The sequence below is a fragment of the Mastigoproctus giganteus genome, chromosome 4 (assembly GCF_048544385.1).
Source record: "Mastigoproctus giganteus isolate SK-2022 chromosome 4, ASM4854438v1, whole genome shotgun sequence".
Taxonomy (NCBI): domain Eukaryota; kingdom Metazoa; phylum Arthropoda; class Arachnida; order Uropygi; family Thelyphonidae; genus Mastigoproctus; species Mastigoproctus giganteus.
This window is the reverse complement of record NC_143578.1, coordinates 192,687,954-192,715,757: the sequence shown is the minus strand read 5'-3', so window position 1 is coordinate 192,715,757 and position 27,804 is coordinate 192,687,954. Positions and strand designations below refer to the sequence as shown.

The following is a 27,804-nucleotide window of genomic DNA, read 5'->3' as shown; positions in this document are numbered from 1 at the left end:
ATGTTTTCTGCTTTTTTTCAAATACCCCATTTCAAATTTTTTAAAAGGGGTATCATGGAAATTTATTATAATTCCAAAAAAGGGGTATTATACACCGTAATGGGGTACATCTGGCAACCCTACTGTAATGTATATGTGTTAGTCTCTGAGGAATGCTGAAGTGAAATTAATTGCCACAGTTCATTCTCTCCAGTACGCAATGGATACAGGACATAAACTGGAAGAGAACAGAAAAAGGCGAATTCCATCATTTACTGCAGGATTTAGAAGAAGATGAAAATCGTTTTAAGATGTACTTACAGATGAATAAAGAAAAATTTAATTTCCTATATATTCTAATTAAGGATGACATTCAAGGACAAAATATGCAATTTAGAAATTCAATCAGCGCTAAGGAAAAATTAGTTGATGTTTAAGGAAAGTTGAAATACTGCAAGTTTAATTTTGAATAAGGGTTTATTCTGTCAAAATACCAAACAAAAATTTTTAATGAAATTTAATAACAACAAAAAATTACTTCTCAACTCTAAAAATTGAACTTGTAAGACATTGTTAGGAGTTGTGCAAATTGAAATGATCGACTTGTTTGTCCTCTAAATTTGTTAATGTAATACTGCTGCTCTATTTTCCTCCTTTGATCATTTTTGAGTGTCTGTGACTGGACATTTGCGGTGAGTATGTCGAGTAGCTGGTCGAAGTGGAGGGTGCTTCGGAATAGGCACAGGAGCAACTTCCTTGATGTTGTTGTTATTTGTTTTCAGTTTTATTTGTTTTCAGTTATTCTTACTTGTGCTCTCAAAACAGCATTATTTACTTATAATTTAATTTTCTATTAGCACTTCCTCCATTTTCCGCTTGTGACGCGGTCATGCCTGACGAAATTTCTGTTCGAACAGAAAAATCTGAGCTCCTGACAACGTGATTCAGCCTTGAAGCCCGGCATGTTATCTTGTGAGTACAGCCAATGACAGCAGCGGATCCCTGAGCAATAAACTAAATGGGAAATATAGTTCCCCCACATTTGACACTAGACATGTATATAAGTGAAGTCTCGTAAAGTGATAGTAGTGTGTTTCCACCCTTATTTTTATTTCATGCTATTAATCAGTTTATTTTTTTTGCCATTTCTGTTTTTACTTATTAGGATTCCTGTAGCATTTGGCATTTATTTGTCCTCTGAAATTTGTGATATTTCACACTATATTTTATTTTCAGCTAGTTTCTTCAATAGCTTTTATCTTTATTATTTGATTCTAAATCATTCTTGGTTTTTTTTTTCTATTTTTTGGTTTTCTAAATTTAACTAATTTTCATAGTCACTATACCTCTGTCCTCCTCTTACTATATATCTTTCTCCTATTGTATATCTTGTAAATTTTTATGCAAAATTTTATAACAAATCAAAATATGCAACATACACTAATGGACAACCACAGACTGAAATGATGTTAGTGAGAAAGAGTGTACCTGGCAGTGCATGGGTTTGGTGTGTGTAATGGCAGACAAGGTATCAAATAAATCTGAGTGTAACTTGAAACACATTTTGTAAGATAGTGTGTTCTATCTGGATGGATTGCATATGTTCAGGCAATTAATCCATATAATGAAAGTGTAATTAATATATCGATTAACTGCATTAAGATAGCTCAGAAATACACAGATAATGTTCACAGTTATCAGTAATTCAATAATAGTAGAACTCTCTCTCAGAATTTATGATGTCCCTAAAATTGCAAAAATTCTCTCCAAAATGATTTAAAAAAAGAATACTCCATCTGCTGTAATCTAGCACTGAAATCCATTCACAAAAGAGGTTACTCTTGATTTACTTCTTTGAAGATATGCTGTGGGTAAAATACAAGCATAACAGAAATATTTCTTTTTAGCAACAGAGTACAGTTTTTGAATAAAAGAATCATTGAATTTTCACATATTATAATGAAAATTTCAGCTTTTGTCTGAACAGACAAAGTTGCACACTTCATAACTGAAATAGTTAATTGGGACAGATATTTCCTATTTGCAATTACTTATTCAAAGTAATGCAGGAAACTATAAACAGAAGCATTAAATAAATCTTTCACTTCTTTAATGATCGCATTTATCTTTAAGAATCCATGCAAAAAACCTCTCTTTTAATAACTTAGTACACTTTGTACACTAGAGAGCAGAGAGAAAAAAATTTCCAGTATGTATACACTGGACATGTGTTGTTTATATGCGCTTTATCAAATCTGTGGTTAATTTCTTCCATAAACAGAGACCTAACAATGTACATGGACAACAGATTTAATTTAACAAGGTTTTTGTTTCCATTGTAATTAGCCATACAGCTTGTCAGCAGCATAAAAAGTTATATTGGCAATAAAAATGCAACTTGTTATTTATGGATAATCTAAGTGATCTTTGTTATATATGGGAGAAAATGATTAAATTTCTCCACAATATATTATTAAAATAAGAATGTCATATAAATTGATAAAGACTGCATGTACCTCATTATATAATTATTCCTTAAAGAAGAATACTGTGATTTTCCAGACAATAAGATGCACTCATGTTTTAAAAGGCAAATTTTGTAGGGAAAAAAATATATTTTATTGTATATAATTGAAATAGAAATTCAAAAGTGCTTACTACACAAGTCAGTGTAAAACAAAGTTTTACTCTTCTTAGAATTCAAAGGACTCATTGTAATTGATATTTTGGACATTCTTCGAAGTACATGTCAATTTCATTTGCCGTCAAGGACATTGCTGGTTTCATGTTTCATGAAAGACTTGGGAAACTGTATCATGTTTCATTACTTACCATTAATATTTAACCCATTTACACACCTGTGAGATTATTGCTAACTTCATTCAACCTGTTTGGTCCCTCTTGGTCCGCTTCTCATGTATGAATGTCTTAAAGGGTTTGCTAATTGAGATGGCTGCGGTTGGCTGAGGTTTGCTAGAATTATAGCTTAATCTGATTAATTCAGTGCATTTCTTTTTTGTTACTTAATATGTGGTCTGAAAGATCACACTGAAAGAGCCAGCTTTTGCAAAATGCTACTTGCGTGTTTTGGCCACACTTTCCCTAATCATGGCTAGAGATAAACACTATACCTAGTATTCCTTTGGATCATAAGAGACATGGGGTTTTAGGCAGCAATTTTCCAGGAGAAAAAATGCATCTTGTGGTCTGAGAAATATTGTAGTTTCTTTATTATTTTTAAATTTTATTATTATTTTTTTAATTTCCAGTGTAAAAGTATTTTTTCTCTGAAGCACATTCATTGGTATTCTCTGATACTGTACTAGACAAGAGTAAAATTTTGATTACTTTATATGACATTTGCTATTCTTTGTTTATTGTCATTTGTTTACATTTTACAAATTGAATTGTTTATATTTGTAACCATTAATACTACATTTTTGTCATTATAAATTTACAGATGTAAATAAGTTGGGTTATTTTTTCATATCCATCAAAATTTGCTTCTCCAATACAGCTCAGCTGCTAGGTATATATCTCTCTAAACTACAAAAATTTTAAAATCCATCACCTCTCAATGCCCAAGGGTGGCAGATTTTAAAGTTTATTGTATTAAGATAAATTTTGTTCTTGCCTTTCATTTCACTATTGAAACAGACTCTGATCGATATGTTGCTTATTTCTTATTCTCATCCTCCAGGCTACGTTTCTCATAACCATTGCCTAGTGCTCAATATTATGATTAGCATTGCTGTAGCTGAAATCTTGAGCACACTGCTTATAGCTGCTACAAAGTGGTGTTGCAAAAAAGTGTATTTTAAATTTTAAAAATATATATTTTTTTGCATCTCATTTGATTATTTGTTTTTACTTATTATTTTTGTATTTTACATTTACCCCTTTTTTTTTTTGTTTTTATCAGTGAAATAAGTATTTTAAATTTATGTTATCAACTGTTAATTAGGTTGATTACTAATAATAGTAACTTGTAATAGCTGAAATCTTCAGCCTGTTACAAAATAAGTAGAAATACTATATTTCTAAACTTTCATATTTACACTGAAAGTAGAGGATTATAGTTAATTACTGCTTTTTTTGCCTTATGATTTCTAATTAGATGATTCAAAATTTTTTAGGCCAAAATGTCATTTGATGCCAATAAATTATATTGCAGTGAAATTCTCTCCATACTTTTGCAGAGCTGTGATGGTAAGTTTCATACACTTGTTGAAGTATTGTGATGTTTATTTCCTTTAAATTACTTTATTTAAATTAAATTATTAAATTACTTTATTTTTTTGTATTCATGGTTACAGTACTGGTAAAGTCATTGTGACTGAATGGAATAATGTTTGTTTGTTTATTATTGTTTTAAAATATAGAATTTTTTTTTTTACATTCCAGAAAGTTTTTTTATTATTATTATTTAATTTGTACACTCTTATGAAAGAAGAGTGTACAAATTTCATCAAAACCAAAAAATGCTACTCTTATGTAGCATTTTTTTGGTTTTGATAAAATTTTTACTTTAAACTTCGATACAGTTAGGCATAAGTCCATTTTTATATTCCATTAAGCTTTCCAGATATGGGAGAAGGTTGGAATGCAGGTTGCCTATAAAGTTCCACAACTAGAAAATATCATAAAAAGACAGTTGATGTGTTATATACTTGCTTACTGTTCTCCTCTAGCAGGTTTTCAAAGGATGAGAAAATATTCTTATTTTCATGGAATTTGTTTTTGTGACTAAACTGAAACCAAGTAGTTTTTCATGGGATAAAACTTGAAACTGAAAATTTTCTTGTATAGAATTAAATTAGAATTTTTAAGGCAAAAAATTGCATTAAGAAAAAGTTCTATTGAAGCTGAAGTAAATCCTTATCTGTGTGATAAATCTTGATTTACTTGCTTTATATTTATTTATGCCTGATGTCGTTTTGTAATAATATATATATCTTTATTTCTGTCCTTATATCTCTTGTATTAATTAAAATAATATGCAAAATTACATATTGTACACAATATTTAAGTCTTGAAATAATACCAGTCATATAAAGTGGCATGAAGCCTGATAAATTGTTTTAACCTCCCCCCACACACAATTGTACCAGTTTAAGGAGTAATATGACGATTATCATTAGATTGTAGGATTGATCCTCTCAGAATGGAGAGGATCAATCCTACAATTATTTATGATCCTCTCATTGATCCTCTCAGAATGGAGAACTGCTGTTGCCCCAATCTCTAGGAAGAGCCATTGAATTTGAGTTCTGTGGTATCATAAAGTCAGTGGTTATGGGCACTATACAGGACAAGTTTATGATGAATACAATTCTGAAAGGATCTCAGCATTCTGGTTATCAGCCAAAACTAGATTATGCTATTTAAAAATGACTTGAACAAGTTACAAATATGACCTGAAAAAATGGCAGTTACAGTTTAATGCTGCAAAGCTTAAGATCTTGCACCTTGAAAACAGAAACCCAGGAGTAACTTTGTTACTCCTGGGTTTCTTTTTCAATATACAAGACCTTAAGCTTAAAAGTTGTTCAGGTCAAGAAATGAAGGGGAAGTCTTGCCTGACCAATCTAGTTAATTATTATGATAAGGTCATGAAAACAGTGGGAAATGCAAGGAACAGTTTTGACATCATATACTTAGCTTTTAGTAAATTTTAAATATTTTGTCCTCCCCCATTAAAAGATAATGGCCACAATATCAAGTTAGGTTAAGATATTTTCAAGCATTCCTGGCATACTTTCAAGCCTACCTTCAACAAATAAAATCAAACATCATAGCTATTAATTGACTACGAAATTGACTCAGAAAAGCAGGCCAACAAAGCCAGGGAACAATCAAGTTACATATAGCAAATTGCCTGCATAGTAGGCTGCCTTGGATGTGGCACATCATGGCCTAAGGTACTTGTGCACCATTAAAAAACAAATCAGTCAGTCAGGCTTGGTTGTTGGTGTTTTTATAAATTAAAATATTATTTTGTTTTTTAATATAAAGATAATAAACAATAAATTAGCTATGAGATTCATGTATTGAGACTAATATTAAAACTTCATAATGAATGTTATGGAATGGCAAACATTGAAAATTCTGCAGATATGCATAATTTGTAAGTGAACTGCACTAGTGGTATGTGTAATTGTTGTGGTTGCCATTTTTTTTTTAATCCTGAAAAATGCAAAAATTCCAAATTAATTTCATTGCTTCAGCCACGGATGCAAGTAATTGTGGTAAGTAAGTGTTAGCTCTTGATGATGATATAAAGCAATTTATCATCATGGTTTGATGATTTTTTTTTTTTTTTTTTGTTTATAACTGCGTAGTGTTTTTATTAAGTCATATTGATTTATTTTTAGCTTGTATTAGGTGGAAAATAAATGCTTTTTATTATTTTATACAGTGAAAGAATACTGTTTCACATTTGGCTATATGTTAGTGGATTGTTCGTTCAGTATAGTACATAATGAAGTCATTAGTGAAAGGTGTAAACCCACACTATTCATTAAAAACATGAAAATTTAAATCATTACAAAGTTGCTAATTTTCCCTACCTGTTAGTAGTAACTTAAAAAAAAAAAAAAAAAAAAAAAGAGAGAGAAGAAGGTAGTATAGTTCCTTTATACTTTCTATGGCCAAGGCTAGAGGAGTTCATGGTTTATTGTAGCTTTTATTACAGTTGGTATACTAGCACAATATCTAATAATGGCCTGTGCATTTCTATTAGAAGCACATGACTCAAACTTGTTGTATGCACCACTTGTAAGCACATCACTCAAGGCACCTCTGTAGCCAGGTGGGCAGGAGCAGCAGTGCGTAGCACACGCTTCTTGATTAGATCGGGGTTCGAGCCCATGACCACCAAATACAGAGGATGCGGAAAGGTCAGGGAATGACCACCACATATCCCCGGAGCAATATGGCCTTAGTTGGCCCCGGGTGCCAAGCGAATGTGACTGAGCGATTTCTCTGTGCTATCACTGCGATTTTCCAAAAGTGATCTATAGTTATTTTACGTTCTTGTCGTTAATAAATTTATTCATTTAAAAACAGCTCTTGTAACAAAAACACTTGTACAGAGCAAGAAAGGAAAGGCACCTTTCTTTATTTCTTCTAGTTTACTACTAACCACTTACTACTTTTCGCTTGGTCACACCAGGCACTGCTCCTGCCTCCCCGTGGCGGGGCCGGTAACCTTGGCAGAAAAGTCCATCTGCCAGGGGCTAAGAGGAGCCAACATGGAACAAAATATGTTTCCAACTTTAGAGCCGTCAAGCTGTCGGCCAACCACAGAAAATGACCATGACCATGATTCGTCGCAAGCAAAGAGGTTGAAAACCAATCCCTCGGCGACAGACTTACCTGCATTCTTAATAATGCACTCACTATCTGAACAGCCTCTCAGTAAGCTATCCCCCTTTTTAATTCAAAAACATCTAGAAAGTATTGCAGGGTCTCCCAAGACGGTTAAGAGACTGCAATCAGGGGACTTACTTATTGAAACTCTGAATAGCAGGCACTCTGAGAAATTACTAAAAAAGACAACTTTCGCTGGTATTCCAGTGAAAGTAACTCCACATGCAACCCTAAATACATCAAAGGGTGTAATATCTAGTTGGGACCTGATGAATGTGTCGGAGGAAGAAATTAAAGAAGAGCTTCAGGAACAAAATGTAATAGCTGTAAAAAGAATAATGATAAAAAAAGAAAATATTCTTACACCTACCAGAAATATCATTCTTACCTTCAACAGTCCAATCCTGCCCTCATCAGTAAAAGCTGGATATCTACTTTGCCGCACTCGTCCTTTCATACCAAATCCGTTGAGATGTTATAAATGCCAAAAGTATGGCCACTCTCAAACGACATGCAGAAGCAACCCAGTTTGTCCCAACTGTGGATCCTCCGATCACATTCAAAGTGATTGTGTGGCGAAAGAAATGATATGTCCCAACTGCAAAGGGAACCATCCGGCCTACTCTAAGACATGTGAGAGGTGGAAAACAGAGAAAAAAATTGTGAAATATAAAGTTGAAAACAGAGTTAGTTATCAGGAGGCTAGAAAATTAATTGCACCGAGTATACCTAACCGTACCTATGCCAATATTACAAAAAAATACCAAACCATTGCCACACAAACCGATGTTACCGTTCCTTCAAACACTTCCATCTCTGACTGGGCTCGAGCTGTCCTCTCTCAGCAACAGTCCAGTGCCGTTAAGCACTCAGACCAAGCAAATAATACGCCTCTCACAATACCAGCAAAATCTCAATCTCCACCAGTGAATGCCACTACAAATAAAGATAGTTCGACTTTGAAAAAGATTATCCAGGACAAATCGATGGAGGCAGAGTATCCACCCAAACAGGAAGATCCAATTCTGGAAATATTTGCTGAAGAAGAGATGGACACTGGTCGCCCTTCCTTCCCGAAAAGAGACAAACCAAAGCCAGAACGCCATAAGACAGCCACGTCAGGTACAGCTTCTTCCTCTAAATTCAAATAATGTCTAACATCTTACAATGGAACTGCAGAGGCTTTCGTGGAAACATTGACGACATCCGTTATTTAATTAATCGCTACTCTCCAGTTGGTTTCTGCCTGCAAGAAACCTATTTAACTCCTCAAATTCCCATTTCCGTCAAAAACTACTCGGTCTATAGGCGAGATCGGAATATATCCGATTCTGCTCGAGGTGGTGTAGCTATTTTAATTAGTACAAGGATTCCAGCTACGCAAATTACTCTCCAAACCCAAATCGAAGCTGTCGCTGTGCGTCTGATTACTCAAACTGCATTAACTCTAGTCTCAGTTTATCTCCCACCAAACCATGCTTACACTTACAACGATCTTAAAGAACTTTTACTGCAGCTACCCTCCCCTATCTGCCTGCTAGGGGATTTCAACGGCCACCACCCTTTATGGGGTTCATCTAAATTAGACAGACGCGGCAGATTGATTGAAACTTTACTGGAAAAAGAAAACCTCACTCTTCTTAACAGTGGCTCGCACACCCATATACAGTTACCCAATGGACAGACTTCTGCCATTGACCTATCGATTTGCTCCCCGATACTGTTTTCAGCTATACAATGGTCCACCCTGGATGATCCCATGGGCAGTGATCATTTTCCAATTGTTTGTAATCTGTTCACTACCCAACCACAATTACAATATCCCTGTAGGAAATGGAAATTCTCTAAAGCCAATTGGGCGAAATTTCAGTCAGCAATCACTCTTGACAAAAAAACTATTCAACTACAGCCCATTGATGAAGTTACTGATTATATTACATCCCGCCTTTTAGTTGCAACTAAGTACTCAACTCCGTTATCAAATCCCCCGTCCCGACGGCATTTAAATTACTGGTGGAACGAAGAGTGCACAAAAGCAAAGAAGGAAAAAAATAAAGCATTTAATTTATTCCGTCGATCTCCAACCACAGCTAATCTAATTAGCTACAAGAAACTAAGGGCAAAGGCGCGTTACATTCAAAAGCAGGCCAAGAAAGATTCTTGGACTAGGTTCGCATCAACTATCAATAGGAACACTGACTCCAGACTAATATGGAGAAAAATTAGGCAGCTTTCTGGGAAGTTTCCAACTGTTCCTTCCCCAATTCTCTCCTGCAATGGGCAAGAACTCTCTGCTCCTGTAGATATAGCCAATGCCTTGGGCAAAACTTTTGCTGAAATATCGGCTGCATCAAACTACACTCCAAAATTCCAGAAAATTAAGACTGCCAAAGAACAGAGACCTATCAACTTTCGAACCTCACTGTCACTTCCATATAATCAGCCTCTGCAATATTGTGAACTTTTACAGGCCATCAGAACAACACGAAACAGTGCCTCTGGGCCAGATGGCATATATTATGTCATGCTACAGCATCTCGATGAGAAAAACTTACAAATGATTCTAATCTTTTTTAACCGGATCTTCCTTGAAAATATCTATCCAACCTCTTGGCACCATGCTACAGTTTTGGCCTTTTTGAAACCTGGAAAAGATCCCTCCAGTTCTAATAGTTACAGACCAATATCTCTGTCAAGTTGCCTTGGTAAAATTCTCGAAAAAATGATCCATAGTCGACTCACTTGGATCATTGAAACTCAACATCTACTGAGTAATTGTCAACATGGCTTTCGCAAAAACAGGTCATCCCTAGATCTGATGATCAAGGCGGAATCTGAAATTCGCAATGCCTTTGTGAAAAACGAACACCTAGTCATGGTCTCCATTGATATAGAGAAGGCATTTGATACTACCTGGCGGTATGGCATTCTCAGTGACCTATATAATCTTGGTTTACGAGGCAACCTACCCATATTTATTAGGAACTTCCTGAAGAGCCGATCTTTCCAGGTGAGATATCAAAATTCCCTTTCTGCTACATTCTCGCAGGAAGAAGGTGTACCACAAGGATCAGTTTTGAGTGCAACCTTGTTTGCCCTTAAAATTGATTCCATTACAAAAGTACTCCCAAATACTGTAGAGGCTTACCTTTACGCTGACGATCTCGCTATTTCTTGCCATTCTCAGAACATGAGATCTATCGAAAGGCAATTGCAGATATCCCTCAATAAAGTTCAAAAGTGGGCTGAGCTCAATGGATATCGTCTTTCCCCACAGAAAACAGTTGCGATCCACTTTTGCTGTCAACGCAAATTGCATGCAGATCCTGAACTTCGAATTTCAAATTCCACCATTCCGATTGCCAGCAATATGAAATTCTTGGGACTAATCCTGGACAGTAAGCTCAACTTCTTAGATCATGTTAAATTGATACGTACTGCCTGTCTTAAAAAGATCAACATGCTAAGAGCTTTATCTGCCCTCTCTTGGGGAGCAGATCGTACAACTTTGCTGCTCTTATATAGAGCACTGATTAGATCCCGTTTAGACTATGGTGCTCCAGTTTATGATTCTGCCCGAAGGAGTGTGCTACGCTGGCTGGATCCTATTCAACATAATGCATTGCGGATTGCAATTGGTGCATACAGGACATCTCCAACTCAGAGTCTATACATTGAAGCTAATGAGCCCCCTTTGCATCTTCGTAGAAAAATGTTACTACTTAAATATGCAGCCAAAATACAGACTTGCCCTTTGCATCCTATTCAGCCATACCTTTTTAATCAACCACTAGTTAATCTCTATAGACATAAACCAAGTAAAATCCAACCGGCTGGCCTACGGCTCCTTGAAATATCGCAGAACTGGAATGTTCCTCTCCACAATAGGCAACAGATAAAGAATTACTCTCATCCACCATGGACCACCTTTCCTCAACCGACCTCTGATACCTATTTCCTTCAATGGGGAAAGAATTGCCTACCGGCAGTGACTGTGCAACAACTCCATGCTAGCCATATTCAAACCCATGCCGACTTCTTACCGATATATACGGATGGTTCCAAATCTCTGTCAACTGTTGGAGCAGCAGCAGTGTTTCCCTCTGCTATCATATCAGCTTCTCTTCCACCTGAGTATAGCAACTTTTCAGCAGAACTGTATGCAATACAGTTAGCTCTACAAAATTTGAATTTACATCCATCTGCAAAATATATAGTTTATACTGACTCTCTCAGCTCAATCAAAGCAATGCAGAATACATCTCAAAAGAATCACCATATTGTAATGAAAATCAGGAGTTTATTATTGCAGATTTATGATCGTCAACAACTAGTGAAGTTTTGCTGGATTCCAGCACATTCAGGCATAAAAGGGAATGAAGTGGCTGATATATCTGCCAAAAGTCCAAATTCAGACCTAACTTCTGTCCCTATTCCAGCGCCCGATTATAATACCTTAATTCAAGCAGCATGCCATGCACAGTGGACAGAATTATGGCATAACCAAACGAATAACAAACTTTTCCAGCTGAAACAAAACCCAAAGTTCTGGCATTCGAGCAATCAGACAGTGCGGCGGGAAGAAGTGGTACTCACACGAATGAGAATAGGACACACCCATCTGACTCACCTCCACCTACTAATGGGCGATGATCCTCCTCAATGTCCACACTGCTTAGAACATCTAACAGTCAAACACATTCTGATTGACTGTCCGCAGTATCAACAACATCGAGATGCAATACTTCAAAATATGGATAATCATTCAGAAACATTGACATTACATCATGTCATTGGAGAGGATGCAAATGTTAACAAACTTTTCTGCTTTTTAAAACAAATCGGAGTGTATCATCTTTTATAAATCGGCTACAGAACTGAAACTAATTTAAACTGGGTTATTTTTTAATATTCCTAAGAACAGGCGCACTATAGCCATAGCAGCTAATGCGCCAATAAACACCCATACCACACACACACATGGCCTTAGTTGCTAATGCTCCTAAAAACCAAATAACAAACAAAAAACAAACATCACTCAAGCTTGTATTCTAATACCTACTTTAAGCTGTAGAATGCCAAACTGCCTTTACTTGATTGTGGAGTAACTTTTCAGCAAAGAAAAAAAAAAAGTGTATTGTAGCTTAATCTTGGCAAAACTTTTTGATGTTTCTTTCGAAGAAATAACAATTTGGAAAAATTTTTCTCTGAATAATCTCTCTTTTACCATGCAAGGTTTTTTTATATTTTTTAAGTTAGTTTATTGAGCCTATTGACTAATAACTAACTTAAACTCACATGGTTATTTAGAGGGAAGATTTTCATGGAAAATCACCATGTAAGGTCCTTTCCTAACTATATTAAATTTAGAAAAAATTTATGCTGAAAGATGCTTTTTTTTTTAAAGACTGTTTTGCAGTTACATATTTGTTGTAAAAAAAGAAAGAAAGAAAGAAAACAAATGCTTATTTTGCTCTAGTTACTAGTTGTTTTTCTCTTTGTAAACTTGCATTCATATGCTTTTCCAGAAAACCGACAGATGTTAGGTGATCAAGATGGCATTGATGTTCTCTTGCAACAGTTAGCGGTAAGTAAATCTTTGACTTTATTTTTATTAAGCTATTATTAAAGAATTTTTATGATCATCACATTATTGTACAGTTTAGATGTGAAAAAAACTTAAACTGTTCCATTAGGTCTAATCCAAGTGAGTTGATCATACCAATAAGCAGCAATATAGTATAATACACAATGACTTTGACTGATGATTTTGATTGATGAAGAATGCCTATAGGATGGAAAAAAAAAAGAGGTATTTCAATAATTTCTACTACAGTGAATTTTCAAAAAATGGCAAGAAATAGATTTGGCATTCACTGGTGTAATTAAAATCTAACAACTGTGTTTATTGTTTAGCATGCCGATTATTTTCAGTTTGCCAGACTTCTGTATTACTCTATATGGAGTCTATATATGTGTCATATTGGCTTGATACAAATAAACATTCAATAAATCATCAATAGGATGGCATGTGCTATTCTTGCTGCCTTTCAACACTGTACAGAGCTTCATGTCTGCCCATATCAAGTTCATGTTAAGTGTACCATCTAGTTAACCATAATAATACTAATGAAAAAAAAAAAAAAAAAAAAAAACTGGCAGAGTAGTTTTGGCATATAGTTATGGAATTGCATAACTTTTAGAAGTCAAACACTTGAAATTCAGAAAATATTATATATTTAATGAAACAGATTTCTAAATATCAAGACTTCTAGTCTGCACATGCATATAGCAGTGAGTTCAATCTAAGAAACAGTCTGCATTGAATTCAGTTTCCATGAAAAGCAGAGAAAAAATATTTTTAGATGACTAAATTTTAAATCTTTTAAAATTTCTTAAAATATAATCTCCTTCTGGGGAGGCAGGGAAGGCTTGCTGATCTCACCAGGTACATTACCTGTATTTGGACCCATTCAAGAAGCTTGTCATCATTTTTGAGGTATGGTCTCCATACCTCAAAAATAAAATTGGATGCAGTAGTCCAAGTGTGGTCTTACAATTGTCATATAAAGGGGCATTATGATCAACCTATCTCTACAATCAAATGTTTAGTGAATCATTGACAGGATGGCAAGGACACTCCTTGCTGCCTGTTGACACTGAACAGAGCACCTCATGTCTGTCTGTCTGTATCATAACTTCCAAATCCCTATCTTCCACTACTGCTTTTAATTCAACCCCACCAATATCTCATTTTGGGCTGCTGTTCCCCAAGTATTTGTATTAACCATATGATGCCTTGCACCATATAGCTAATACTAATATTTGAGGAACTATGCGGCTAATACTTTTTGCTGCACCAGCCGAAAAATAAATAAATAAGTTAGTTTATAGGCTGTATGAGTAAAGGGTGTGGATAAGCTCTGGCTTAGGATTGTAGAAACATGTATGACCTACCACATAGCTGTAATTTGTAAGGGCAGCCACTAAGTTATGAATTTTACTCTGAATCAGCAATAGCCACTACAGGGTTGGGGTGGGGGGGGAGTTACTTTTTTTTTTTCTTTCTTTTTTTTTGTAAGAATTCTTAAGACAAATGTGATCATTGATGTTTAGTGCTAGATTGCTTTCTTAATTATTGATTGTGAAAAATTTTTTTTTAAATATAAAATGTGCTAGATTTTACTTATATTTGAAAATAACATGACAAATGCAAACAATACAGTGCTAGTCAAAGAAATCTTCACTGATGCAATCATGAAAACAGCAATTTTCATATTGATATAATTGAAGTGAACAGAAGTACAGTCATCTAGTTTGCAGTAGCCAGATGATTGTTGAAAACAAAAAAACGTCATTTTATGGGAAAATCTCACAATGCTGTCTCTGTGATAGCTTAATGAATATTTGCATCCAAAACAAAGACAAGATATTGAAATGCACAGTAAAAGCTGCCAACTTTCGGATTTACGATGGAAAATCTTTTTATTTTGCTCGATTTTACATTTTTCTGATTTGCCATTTTGACATTTTTTTGATTTGTCATTTTGACATTTTTCTGATTTGTTGAACTGTCTGATTTGACAGTTCAACTTATTATAGTTTGCGGCAGAGTTTCTCTGTTGTTTTGCAAGAACTTAGTTTTTCTCTCATTTTATTTCCAAAAAAAAAAAGTAAAACTACGTGATTATTGGAACTGTTTTGAAATTTTTGCAAATTTCTGCTTATTTTCATCAATGGATTGGTCTTTGGGAATGTGCTGTGTTAGTTAAAAAATAGAAACAGAGTAATACCATTGTCTCTGTTGAGACAGCCTTATTATTTTATGTTTCTTTATGAAATTTCTTAATGTGCAATCATTTCATAGCACTTTTGTATTAAGCTGTTTAACAATGTCTTTCGGTAAGATGCTGAAAAATATAGTGTAAAATTTCAGAAGACACATATATTACCATAAGATTTTCTATGTATTGTAAAATCTGTAATGGTAACACATTTGTCTTGTGTATACTGTATATAGATGTGACTTTTCAATTTCAAATGATCAGATAATGCTAATGCAAATATATAAGCATAAGGACAGCTTGAAGTGCTTAGAAAGAAATCCAAATATAGATGCAGCCTGTTAATACGTGCTGAACGTTTGCATTTTTAGTCAAGAACATAATCTTCCTTTGAGTTGTGCTGATCACGCAAGTATGTTGCTCAGAAATGTTTCCCAATAGCAAAAAAAAACAAGTTGTGCAAGGACAAAAACAAAAGCCATTGTTAATGAAATTGCATAGACAGGGAAAGAAAAAGTAGTGACAGCACTGAAAAAATGGATCACTTTTGATTGTAATCGAAATGATTCCAAGCTATATCTTATTATGGTGACCTTTTGTAATTATAATAATTAAATAAAATGAAAAAGTCAAATCAAAAGTAACTTGCTCTGTGCCAGCATTGGAAGGTGACTATAACATTGGTCATTTTCTGAACAACCTGAAAGCAGATGCCTTCAAAAAAAAAAAAAAAAAAAAAAAAAATTGTCTGTACTTTGTGTTAATAATGCGCCCATTTTATGGTAAGCCTGAAAACTGGAAAGTAGCAAGGATATTAAAAGAGGAGATTGAGCACTTATTATTATTATTAGCCACATGGTACAAGGAAGCCTGAGGCTTATGCTGCACCAGCCAAAAAAAAAAAATTTCCCGAGTTACCCTGAGAAGAGAGACAGAGAGAGAGAGAGAGAGAGAGAGAGAGAGAGAGAGAGGAGAGAGAGAGAGAGAGAGAGAGAGAGAGAGAGAGAGAGAGAGAGAGAGAGAAGTAGAAAGAAACCACCAAGAAAGAGAAGAATGATGATATCCAGCTCAGGACCCTGGGTTTGCCAAGCCCATACCCACCAGATGTGAGCCCCCTGGTGGTAATATGTTTTCCTTGCCATCTTATTAATTTGTGTGCTGAAAGGGTACTGAGGACGAGGGTTGCCGGTGCGGACATGCCTTTCTGCCGCTCTTGGAACAGAGAAGTTTTTTTCTGATTTATTTTCTGCTTTATTAGTTTAAATTGACATATTAACTTATTTTCTAGAGTAGCTTTATATTCCTGTTTACGGTACTTAAGTTTAAAGTAACTTAGAGATTTTGTAGGTATTACTTAGTATCGGAAAGGGTATCAAATACACGTGTTTACCATTCGTAAATAGCCGCCATTGTTACGGGAAAGTTAATCAGTAAAATCTATTAATCTTGTCGAACTTCATTGGCAATTAAATTGCACTTTTAACTATACATATAACCACTTAGGTTACGTAACATAAATAATTAGTAAAAATAAATAATTAATACATAACTTGATACGGAAGTTATATAAAGGGATTTCATAGATGACACTCGTTACTGAAACATAAATATTTCGTAGATAACACTCGTTACTGAAACATAAATATTCGAAGATAACACCCGTTACTGAAACATATATATTTCGTAGATAACACTCGTTACTGAACATAAATATTTCGTAGATAACACTCGTTACTGAAACATAAATATAGCGTTATAACTGTGTTGGGATACAAGTTTAGGATTTAATTTTATACTGAAATTGAAATTTTATTGAAAGTAAATCGAAATCATGACTCAAACCAGAGCAGCAAAACAAAAGGCTCAAGCTAATGGGAATGCTGTGGCTCAGGGGAGAACTGAGGGGGGCAGTTACCCTCTGAATCACAGCCTTTTAAGATGCACTATTTGCTTGATGTTTGCGAAGCAGTCAGGTATGGGACATGATACTGCCATGGGGGATGTCTTTGTATGTGCGCAATGCAAGGAGTGTAAGGAAATCAGGCGACAACTCAGCGTTGTTATGGACCTCTATGAGAGCTTGAAGGACAGGGTGGATGCCCTCGAAGGATTACAAGTGAGGGGCCTATCAAGCTCTCAGCTGCCCACACCAATGCCAGAGCTTGCACTTGGTCATTGCGCAACACAGCGCCAACCCCCAAGGCAGAATGCGCTGTTCCCAAAGGAACTAGTAGTTGTTGGTGACTCTATTGTCAGGGAAACGGGAAACATGCTTTGTAAAAAGGATAGGTGGAACAGGACCAGGGTATGTCTGCCAGGGGCAAAGGTTGATGACGTTGTAGAGCGGATTCATCTTTTAAGAGCACAAAAGGTGATATAGTTGTACACGTTGGCACTAATGATATTAAGAGTAGGAGACCGGCGGAATTACTTAACAAGTACAGGTCACTGATGAAAGAAAGCCGTGAATTAGGGTTGAATTTGAAGGTGTCTCAATTCTGCCCAGACACGATAGGAGGGAGTATATGATGAGAGCCCTGTCGATCAATTCGGCCCTGGAAAGATTGTGCAGGGCTCAAGGGGTAGAATTTTTTTCAGCCTGGTCTGTACTTGTTAACAGGAGAGACTGCTTCTACAGGGATGGGATACACTTAAATAGAAAGGGTGCAAGAATGTTTGCTGATGCTATCGAGGCAGTGTTAGGTGGGTTGGAAAACTGCTAGATTGGGGTGATACAAGGACTAATAGATTAACAGTAGCCACTGGCAGAGGAGAAAGTGATTCTTGCACTGCTTCTATTGGAATGAGCAGCAGCCTGCAAAATAAGATGCAGGATATTAGAGAGACTGCTGGGAATCATGGGGGTACAAGTAAACACATGGGTTGTGTTAGGGTGGCCAAGAGGAAGAGCAGGTGCATGTATACTTGCGTGTACACCAATGCTAGGAGTTTAGTAAATAAATTTGATGAATTTGAGTTATTGCTCAAAACATCAAAGGCAGATATTGTTGGGATTTCAGAGACGTGGTGTCACACAGATATAAGGAATGCAGAACTGGAATTTGGGGAGTACAATGTCTACAGGAAGGATAGACAGGATAGGAAGGGAAGAGGGGTTATGCTATTAGTTAAGAAACACATAAAATCCAAGGAAGTGAAGCCAGTTGACATCGCTGGACAGTGCAGTGTCGAGTCAGTTTGGTGTGACATAAGCATTGGGAGATCAAAATTGACAGTAGGAGTGTGCTATAGGCCTAATGTCTCTGATGAGTATACAGTAAACCCCCGCTATTCGCGGGGGTTACGTTCCTGAGAAATGTCGCGAATACCGAAAATGCGAATACTGAGTTATGGCTCCCATAGTAATAAAGGGGTTCCGTTCCCAAGTATGAAATATATAAGAAAAACTAGTCTAAAATTTTGTCTATGTATGTATTATATGTACATTCATAATATGACTGTACATAGACAGTACATAGTGAAATGCAAGCATATGGCATCGAAATGAAAATAAGAAACAATTTAATATTAAATGTAATATTTATTAGAAATTTCAAACCAGCGATTTTGCTTGCTATAAAAAAAAAACATCCCGCCAGTGCTATCACCAGTTTCGCTAAAGTGTTGATAAAGGAGTTTTGCCTTTTCTCGAATGATGAGTGAACTTAATGGAATTTTATTTTGAGTTCGGTCTTCTATCCACAGATTTAAAGCCTTTTCCATTTTTTCTAATTTAACATCACGAGTTACAGAGCAAATTTTTGAAGCAATTAGCGCGTTTTCGCGGACACTACGGCGGATTTTTTTTTCCGATTTTTGATTGATCGTACCGTTGACTCATTGATTTTATAATGTTTTGCCACTGAAGAGACACTTTCACCATTAGAAATTTTGTCTAATAACTCAATTTTATTCGCTAATGTCATCACCTTCTTTGATATTTTCACATTTCCCTTGTTATTCGTAGCCATATTTTTGTACGGGTTAGAAAGAACTTGTCCACAATAAAGGCACTTTCTTCCGTTAACACACTCGAAAAAGTCTGTTTTACACTGCAAAACGGTAGATTTATCATTTTTGTAAGCATATCAATTTATAAATTGATAAATTTATTCAATTTATAAGCATATAAATTAAAAGCAAACGACGAAACCTTCCATGACAAACGCATAACACATACTGAACAAGGATTAGCGAGAAACATCCACGCTCTCGATTTTGTCACCCCTCTCCCCCCACCCACTGAGCGCTGTTTTGACCGGACAAGATAATCTTAGCCACGCCCATGTTTTTTATGGCGGAAAATATTCACGGCGCTTTAAAATTCACATTTTTTTAGGTTTCATTTTATATTAAATCGGCGATCACGAATACGCGAAACCGCGAATTCAGATACTGCGAATAACGGGGGTTTACTGTAATAAGAAACTGTACAGAGAAATAGAGTGGGCCAGTAAATCAGAGAGTCTTATAATGGGGGATTTTAATTTCCCAGATATTGGCTGGAATTTGGGGGCTGGTCACTCACACACTAGCAAGGCTTTTGTGGATTTATTGGATGATTGTTTTCTACATCAGCATGTTCGGGAGGCAACTAGAGGGAGTAATACTCTTGATTTGATTATCAGTAGTGATTCTTCATGCATTAAGAATCTGCAGATAAATGAACCACTAGGTGGCAGTGATCACAGTGTTCTGAAATGGGAGTTACTCAAAGAGGTAACTACCATTAGGGGTAAAGGGAAGGGGTATTGCTTTCGTAAAGGTGACTACGATGGACTGAGACAGTATTTAAATTCTATATAGTAGGATCAACTGATGATGTTACCAACAGCAAATTCAAAATGGGAAGCATTCAAAGAACTTATCTTGCAAGCTACTAGGCTTTACATACCAACTAAGAAATATTGTTCAAGGTTTAGGCCTAAATGGATGTCAGATGAACTAATGAGGCATATGGCAGAGAAGAAAAATGCATGGGATACATACAAATTAACACGTGACACAGAAGCCTATGATAGATACAAGTTGATCTGTAACCAAGTTACAAAGGAGGTTAGGCAGGCGAAGGCAGATTACGAGAGATCCTTGGCAAGGGATGCGAAGAAAAACAGCAAAGAGTTCTTTACTTATGTAAACTCTAGAAGGAAGGGGATGAATCAGATTGGTCCACTTGATATCGATGGGTCAACTGTTGATGATCCTGCTTAGGTAGCTAACAAACTGAATGAATATTTTGCATCGACATTCCCACATGAGGAGTTATTCAGCGAGGGGAATGAGGCTGATCTTAACAGAAAATGTGCATTATCTCAAACGGTTCATTTGCGGCCTAATGTTCACTAGGACATTTTTGCTTATTTTAGTTTGTACTTTTCACCTCTAAATTATTGATCATCATTTTTGAAACACCCTGTGTATATTCAGTAAGTCCCTAATATACGTAAGATATAAGTTTTGAAATGTTGGAAGTGATCACAGAATGGTAAGATGTACACTTGATATAGATGTAGGAAAGGAAAGGAAAAAACTGACTCGAGTAAATAATACAAAGGTCTTTGAAATAACAGAGGAGGAGAAAAAGCAGTATGTACTGGAACTTAAGAACAAGTTTGAGCTTCTGCAGACTGCTCAGGACCAAGATATCGACGAGGAATATTACAACTTTCTGGAAGTGATAAAGCCCATGAAACCTATAGGGAAACAGAAATCCAAAGAAGAAAAAATTAGTCAAGAAACACTTGTCATGATGAACCAAAGACGACAAATGAAGAGCAAGAAAAACACTGACAGGGAGAAAATTGAGTATACTGAGTTATGCAAAGCCATTAGAAAGAGACTCAGAGAGGACATAAGAAGATTTAACACAAGAAAAGTAGAACAAGCATTAAGGGAAAACAAAGGATTTAAATCAGCAGCCATGAGCAGTAATACAGAAAGACAAATGATACTGAAACTGAAGAATAGCGATGGTGTACTTATAAACAGCAGAGAAGGCATAATTCAAATAGCAGAAGACTACTATAGAGAATTATACAAGGAGCGAGGGAATGATACCAGCAGTGAGGAAGATGGATTGCAAAGTAGCAACACATACGACATACCCGATATTCTTCCTGATGAGGTAGAACATGCATTGAAGAAAATGAAGAATCGGAAAGCCCCGGGGGAAGATGAAGTTACTGTAGAGTTGTTAAAATTGGGAGGAAGAGACATAACACAAAAACTGGCAAGGCTCTTCACAAAGTGCATTAGAAAAGGTGTGATGCCTAAGCAGTGGAATAATGCAATCATAGTTTTGCTGCATAAGAAAGGAGATAAATCAGAAATTGGAAATTATAGACCAATTAGCTTGTTATCCCATATCTACAAGTTGTTCACAAGGGTCATTACTAACAGATTAGAAAGAATACTTGATGAGAATCAACCGAAAGAGCAAGCTGGCTTTAGGACAGGATTCTCAACTATGGATCACCTTCACGTAATATCACAGCTAATGGAGAAAGCAAATGAATATAAAACACCATTATACCTGGCATTTGTGGATTATGTAAAGGCATTTGACTCCCTACAGCATAAGGCATTGTTTCGGGCACTGGAAAGACAAGGCATAGATACTCCATATATTATGATTTTGAAGAAAATATATGAGAGTGCTACATCCTTTATTAGACTAGACAAAGACAGTAGCAAATTTAAAATCGAGAAAGGAGTTCGACAAGGAGACACAATATCTCTGAAGCTGTTTACTGCTGCCCTTGAGGAAGCTTTCAGAAGAGTAGACTGGTCGCAGAAAGGAGTCAATGTGAACGGAGAGTACCTAAACCATTTACGATTTGCAGATGACATTGTGGTCATAAGCCAGGATCCCAAAGAATTAGAGGAAAATCTTAATCAGTTATGCACAGTTAGTAAGGATTTTGGACTAAAGATGAATATGGCTAAAACAAAAGTAATGATGAACAAGTATGCCACGGAAAGGGAAATAATGATTGAAGGAGCAGTAATTGAAAAGGTGGAGTCATATACTTATCTGGGACAAGTTATTAGCTGTAATAATGATAAATGGCTGGAAGTCAAGAGAAGAATAAATTTTGGATGGATAGCATTCAGGAAATATAGTCACATACTGAAGAGCAATATCCCAGTTTGTCTGAAACGTAAAATAATGAATCAATGTATACTCCCCACCATGACTTATGGAAGTGAAACTTGGGCACTCACCAAAAGAATGGAAGAGAAGCTAAGAACTACACAGCGAAGAATGGAACGAATTATATTGGGAATCAGACTGTTAGATAAGAAGAGAAACACATGGATTAGGCAGCAAACTCAAGTAAAGGACATTCTTATCAAAACTAAAGAACTAAAATGGTCTTGGGCAGGACATATAGCTCGAAGACATGATGACAGATGGACTAAGAAAATAACAGAATGGTACCCAAGAGGAGCTAGAAGAAAACCTGGAAGACAAAGGCGGAGATGGATAGATGAAATTCATGAGTTTTTGAGTAGTAAATGGATGGCAAGTGCTCAAAACAGAAGGAACTGGAAAGTTGCTGGAAAGGCCTTCATCCTGCAGTGGATTGAAAATGGCTGATGATGATGATGATAAGTTTTGGGACTTCTTGCGCAAGTAGAATTTTATGTTTGGTCCTCAGATTGGTCCACTTGATATCGATGGTTCAACTGTTGATGATCCTGCTCAGGTAGCTAACAAACTAAATGAATATTTTGCATCGACATTCGCACATGAGGAGTTATTCAGCGAGGGGAATGCCAGAGGTGTTTTCAACTCTATTAGTAAGCTAGATAATCTTGTAATAACTGAGAGTAAAGTGGAGGAAAAATTGTTGAAGATAAACACAAGAAAGGAACCCGGGGTGGATGGGATCTATTCAGTTATTAAAGGAGGCATCAAAGGAAGTAAGGAAACCCATAGCCATAATTATGAGAGCTTCCTTGGACTCAGGGGAGATACCCATAGACTGGAGATGTGCAAATGTGACCCCAATTCACAAAGGAGGATCAAAGGCTGACACAAGTAATTATAGACCTGTGAGTTTAACTTCTGTTCCAGGAAAATTAATGGAGGGCACTGGTTAAAAAAGCACTCCAGGATCATCTAGACAAGACTTCAGTTATAGCTCGGACACAGCATGGTTTTGTTAAGGGGAAGTCTTGCCTGACCAATTTGATTGGATACTATGATGCAGTCACAAAAGAACTGGATGCAGGGAATAATTTTGATATTATATACTTGGATCTTAGAAAGGCTTTTGATACTGTTGCACATGGAAGACTGCTGCACAAATTGGAGCAGTGTGGCATTGGAGGCAAATTGCTGCTATGTGGTTGAGGGGGAGAAGACAGAGAGTGGTAATCAATGGACACTGCTCATTGTGGACTAATGTTATAAGTGGAGTCCCTCAGGTTTCAGTATTGGGTCCTTTATTGTTCTCTGTATTTATAAATAATATTGATGATGGTATATCAAGCTTAATGTCCAAGTTTGCAGACGATACGAAGGTTGGCAGGGTTGTCAAGGACACTACTGACACTATGCTGCTGCAACAGGATCTGGAAAGGTTGAGCAGATGGGCTGAGAGGTGGCAAATGAAGTTTAACATTGACAAATGTAAAGTACTACATATGGGAAACAGCAACCCCAGAGCAACGTATCAACTCTGTGGTACTACACTGACAGTGGTAGAGAATGAAAGGGACCTGGGGTGGTTGTGCAGGCAGATATGAAGTTCTCTGAGCAGTGCAGACGGGCTGCAAGAGTAGCTCATGGTGTATTGTCAATGATATATAGGAATTTTTCTAGCAGGGATAAAGAGGTGATTATTCCCTTTTATAAGGCAATGGTCAGGCCACACCTAGAGTACTGTATACAGGCCTGGAGGCCTCATTTCAAGAAGGATGTAGAGCTGCTGGAACGAGTACAGAGAAGAGCAACAAGATTAGTGAATGGAACAAAGGGGTGCTCTTACGAAGAAAGGCTTAAGTTTTGTGAATTACAGTGTCTGGAGACTAGGCACCAGCGAGGTGATCTGATAGAGGTGTACAAAGCCTTGAATGGTTTGAGCATGCTCAATGCTGATGGGATCCTTCCTCTTGCTCAGAATAATCACCTGAGAGGGCATAAGTTCAAATTGAGGAAAGACAGATGTAGGATAGATGTGCGGAAATTTGCCTTTAGCCAGTGGGTGGTTGGTAGGTGGAACAGACTTCCATCCCTTGTCGTGGAAGTTGATAGCCTAAATAAGTTTAAGGCTCAGCTGGACAGGTATTTCGAACGAACAGAGGGGTGAAGTGGAAGTGGTTACTTTTTATTATTATTATTTTTTTTTACTTTATGTTTTTTATTAATTTTTTTTTAATTTATTTTTTATTTTTTGGCTGATGCTGCATAAGCTTGCTTTCTTGCATCAAATGCCTCTACTAATGCTAATGCTAAAAGGGAGCTACATGCCTTCCTGCGAAAGTGGATGAATACTTTTGCTACTATCTAGAGAGAGAGGTGCTAAAAGGAAAGATAGGTTTAAACAGTATCAACTGATGCAAGCCACCGAAGTAAAAAATATTTTGAAGCATGTGTGTCCACATTAGCTGTATTTGGTTGGTTTAATGTGTAATTAGACTAGTAGAACAGTAGCAGGCTTTGACAACTCTAGAAGAGATTTGAATTAATCAGAAGTCATATGAGCACTTTTCAGAGTTACCAAATTGAAAAGTACCACAAGCAGTCACTAGTGAATGGCACTGGCTTATATCCAAAGCCATTTCATGATCCAAAAGAAGTTTTTAAAGAAGACAAATTGATGAACTTAACCAAGAAAATACTCCTGAACAGGCTAAGCAAGCTGACAACTCTAGGTATGTTATCTCCACTCATACAGAAAATTGTTCATGTTCCTCTCTTCTGGCTTGAATAAAGCAGTTTGCTTGTTTCTTTTAAATGTTATGGCAATGTCTAAAAATTTGAACTAGTTCTTCAAACCAATGTACTTCACATCCATATATTGAGGTAATTACTCCTAGATATGTCATGTCCACATTTATTATACTGATAGTTTTTTAAATCTTTACTTCCATTTCGGTAGTTAATTACCATAACAATCTAAACCAGAAAGATGATTCTGACTTAGTCATAGGCATTTCTTTTGCCCAAATTTTGAAGAGTCCAAAACAAAAGAAGATTCTGTTCTTTTGTTCAGTGAGGAAGTAATTTATCCTACATGTGATTACATAGTGCAAAGTTCCCATTGAAAAATATTCTTATAAATGCTGAAGTAGCACAGATTTCATTAATTGCAGTGCATCATTTCCAGATTTGAAAATTTTTTTTTTTTTTGACAAGTTTCCAGTAGTATATCTTGGTGTTGTTAGCACATTTGCTATTACCTATATATGAGAGGTGTATTTATTGTGCCATATTTTTCAGAATGTTGAGAAATAACATTCCGAAAATTCATAAATAATAGTTGAAAAGTAAAAGTTTAGAATTCATAGTTAAAAGTGAACACTTACTCTTATGCTGAACATTGTAAATAAGAACAAAACCCAAAATTTTATCAAAAGTTTATTCTATTTAAATAAACTAACCTCAACACAAGCAAAAGAAATAAAAATGTGTATCAAGCTATAAACAAAAACGAATTGTTGATGCTAATAGGCCAGACTTCAATCAGTGTGCTGACAGAATTGAGCAGTTCATTTCATATGCCTTTACTTTTACACCACTTGTATGTTGATTGCTTAAAAATGACTGCCTATGTTATGTTACATTGACACATATAACTATTGAATTCTTATGTATCATTCAGAACAAATGCAACAAGTGTATTAAAGATAAAAAAAAAAAAAAAATAGATGGAGCAGTAGATGTTTTGTAGCATCAGCTCTATCAGTTTCAGCATGAGAACCTACATGAAACTATTATGAAAGAAAAACAAATTGATCTACAGTGGCCCTTGTTTGGGGAACTGACGAGTGTATGAGGAAGCTTGAAATATAACAAATTATCTGAAGTCATGCTTAGAATTTTAATAGTTCTTAAGTGTGAGAGTATGTTCAGCCAGGTTAGAAAAACAAATTCAGATCTTCTCTTTCTGATGAAGCTTTGGAAATGATCTATACAGCAGTGCCATTGTTATAAACAAAATTTTGATTCAACATTTCTGAAACTGGTAAAGTCTGCAAAAAAAAAAACACACACACACCCACACACACCTTTTTTGACGGAGTCAAAATTACTTGATGTCTAGTAGAATATCTAAGCAGAAATCTACAGATGGAAAAATAAATATTAGGTAGGCTAATATTTAAAGTCATGCTGATAAATGATCCTGTAGTTTATTTTTAATATGAAGTGTATATGTGTATTTTGCCAGTGAAATTTAATTTTTAGGTGCAGTGTTGATTTTGAAAAGGCTCCTGCTGTTTTGGCCCAAAAATCACCTCCTTTCCTCTTCCTTGCAAATACCTGATATCTTGCGCTCGCTCTTCCCCCCCCCCCATCTGTTTTAAAGTTGTTTGCAGCTGTGTGCATACATGCATGCATGCCACGTATAGGCTAATTAATTTTCATTTGGTGCATCTGCCCATACCAGATACAATCAAATTGTTAAACATGCACTTTTTTTTTTTTTTTTTGATAAACAATGAACAGTAACCAATAATGATAACTTGAAAATTGTTTACACCATGTCCTTTAACTTTTATATTAATTAGGTAACAAATTTTTAAATTAGCAATACTTCGTATTCACACAAGTGTAAATATTAACTCCTTTATACGTCAATAAATGAAATTGTGCTGTCAATCTATAAAGTTTACTTTTCCATATTAAAGGTGTTTTTTATAAAGTCCACAGAAATATTCTATTTTCAAAATTTTTATTTGCATAAATAAGTGCAAACAGTATTACAATTTCAAGTGAAATACAACCTTTAGCACTGCCATTCTTGTTTTCCAAAGCACTTTGGGTTCAAACAGTTTCATATTCTGCAGTTATACAGTACCTCTCAGTGTAATCTCTAGTAGGGCATGATGTCTTTAATCTGGCCATAGCAGCTTTTATGCAATTTGGATTTTGTATATCAAATGGAAAGGCAGGTATAAAAACTTAAGAAGATGTTTTTATGTCCAGTAAAAACCAAAATGTTGATAAACATTTTTGACACTGAATTTTTAAAGTATATTATGCGTCCATTTTAGATGTCCTGTATTTCCATACTGTAATGGAAATGAGAAGATTGCATGGTAAATGTATTTTTTCTTTATTTGTTTGTCACAAATAAAGGTGAGGAAATGTGGCAGTATAATACCTTCAGTGATTATACAGCGTGATTGAGAATTCACTCAACTAAAATTAAACAGCTTTATTTTTGTATATAGAGGATTAAAGTAATAACTCTGACATTGAAATGTTTCTACCTAGTACTTCCTGCTTTGGCTTCTGATTTATAAAATAAGCTAAATTCAGTACAGTCAGTTCTGCTGTAACGCAAATTTGCTCCAATGTGATTGATATATTAGGGAACGATGCAACTATAATGAGATTTTTATGTTGGCTCATGCGTGATTTCGTCTGCGAGTAACACCAGGTAAACAAAGCTCACCACCAAGCTGAATGTAGCGACCTGCACAGCAATACCATGCA

The 27,804-nt window shown here is 35.8% G+C and overlaps 1 protein-coding gene across 1 annotated transcript in view; it reads left to right on the top strand.

Moving 5' to 3' along the window:
* Positions 1 to 27,804, top strand: part of LOC150087289 (beta-catenin-like protein 1) — a 233,417-nt gene that overhangs the window by 134,464 nt on the left and 71,149 nt on the right. Inside the window, exons 9-10 of the mRNA XM_090371950.1 lie at positions 4,116 to 4,188; positions 12,879 to 12,937. Coding sequence (XP_090228076.1) covers positions 4,116 to 4,188; positions 12,879 to 12,937 — 132 coding nt within the window. The remainder of the gene's footprint in view (positions 1 to 4,115; positions 4,189 to 12,878; positions 12,938 to 27,804) is intronic.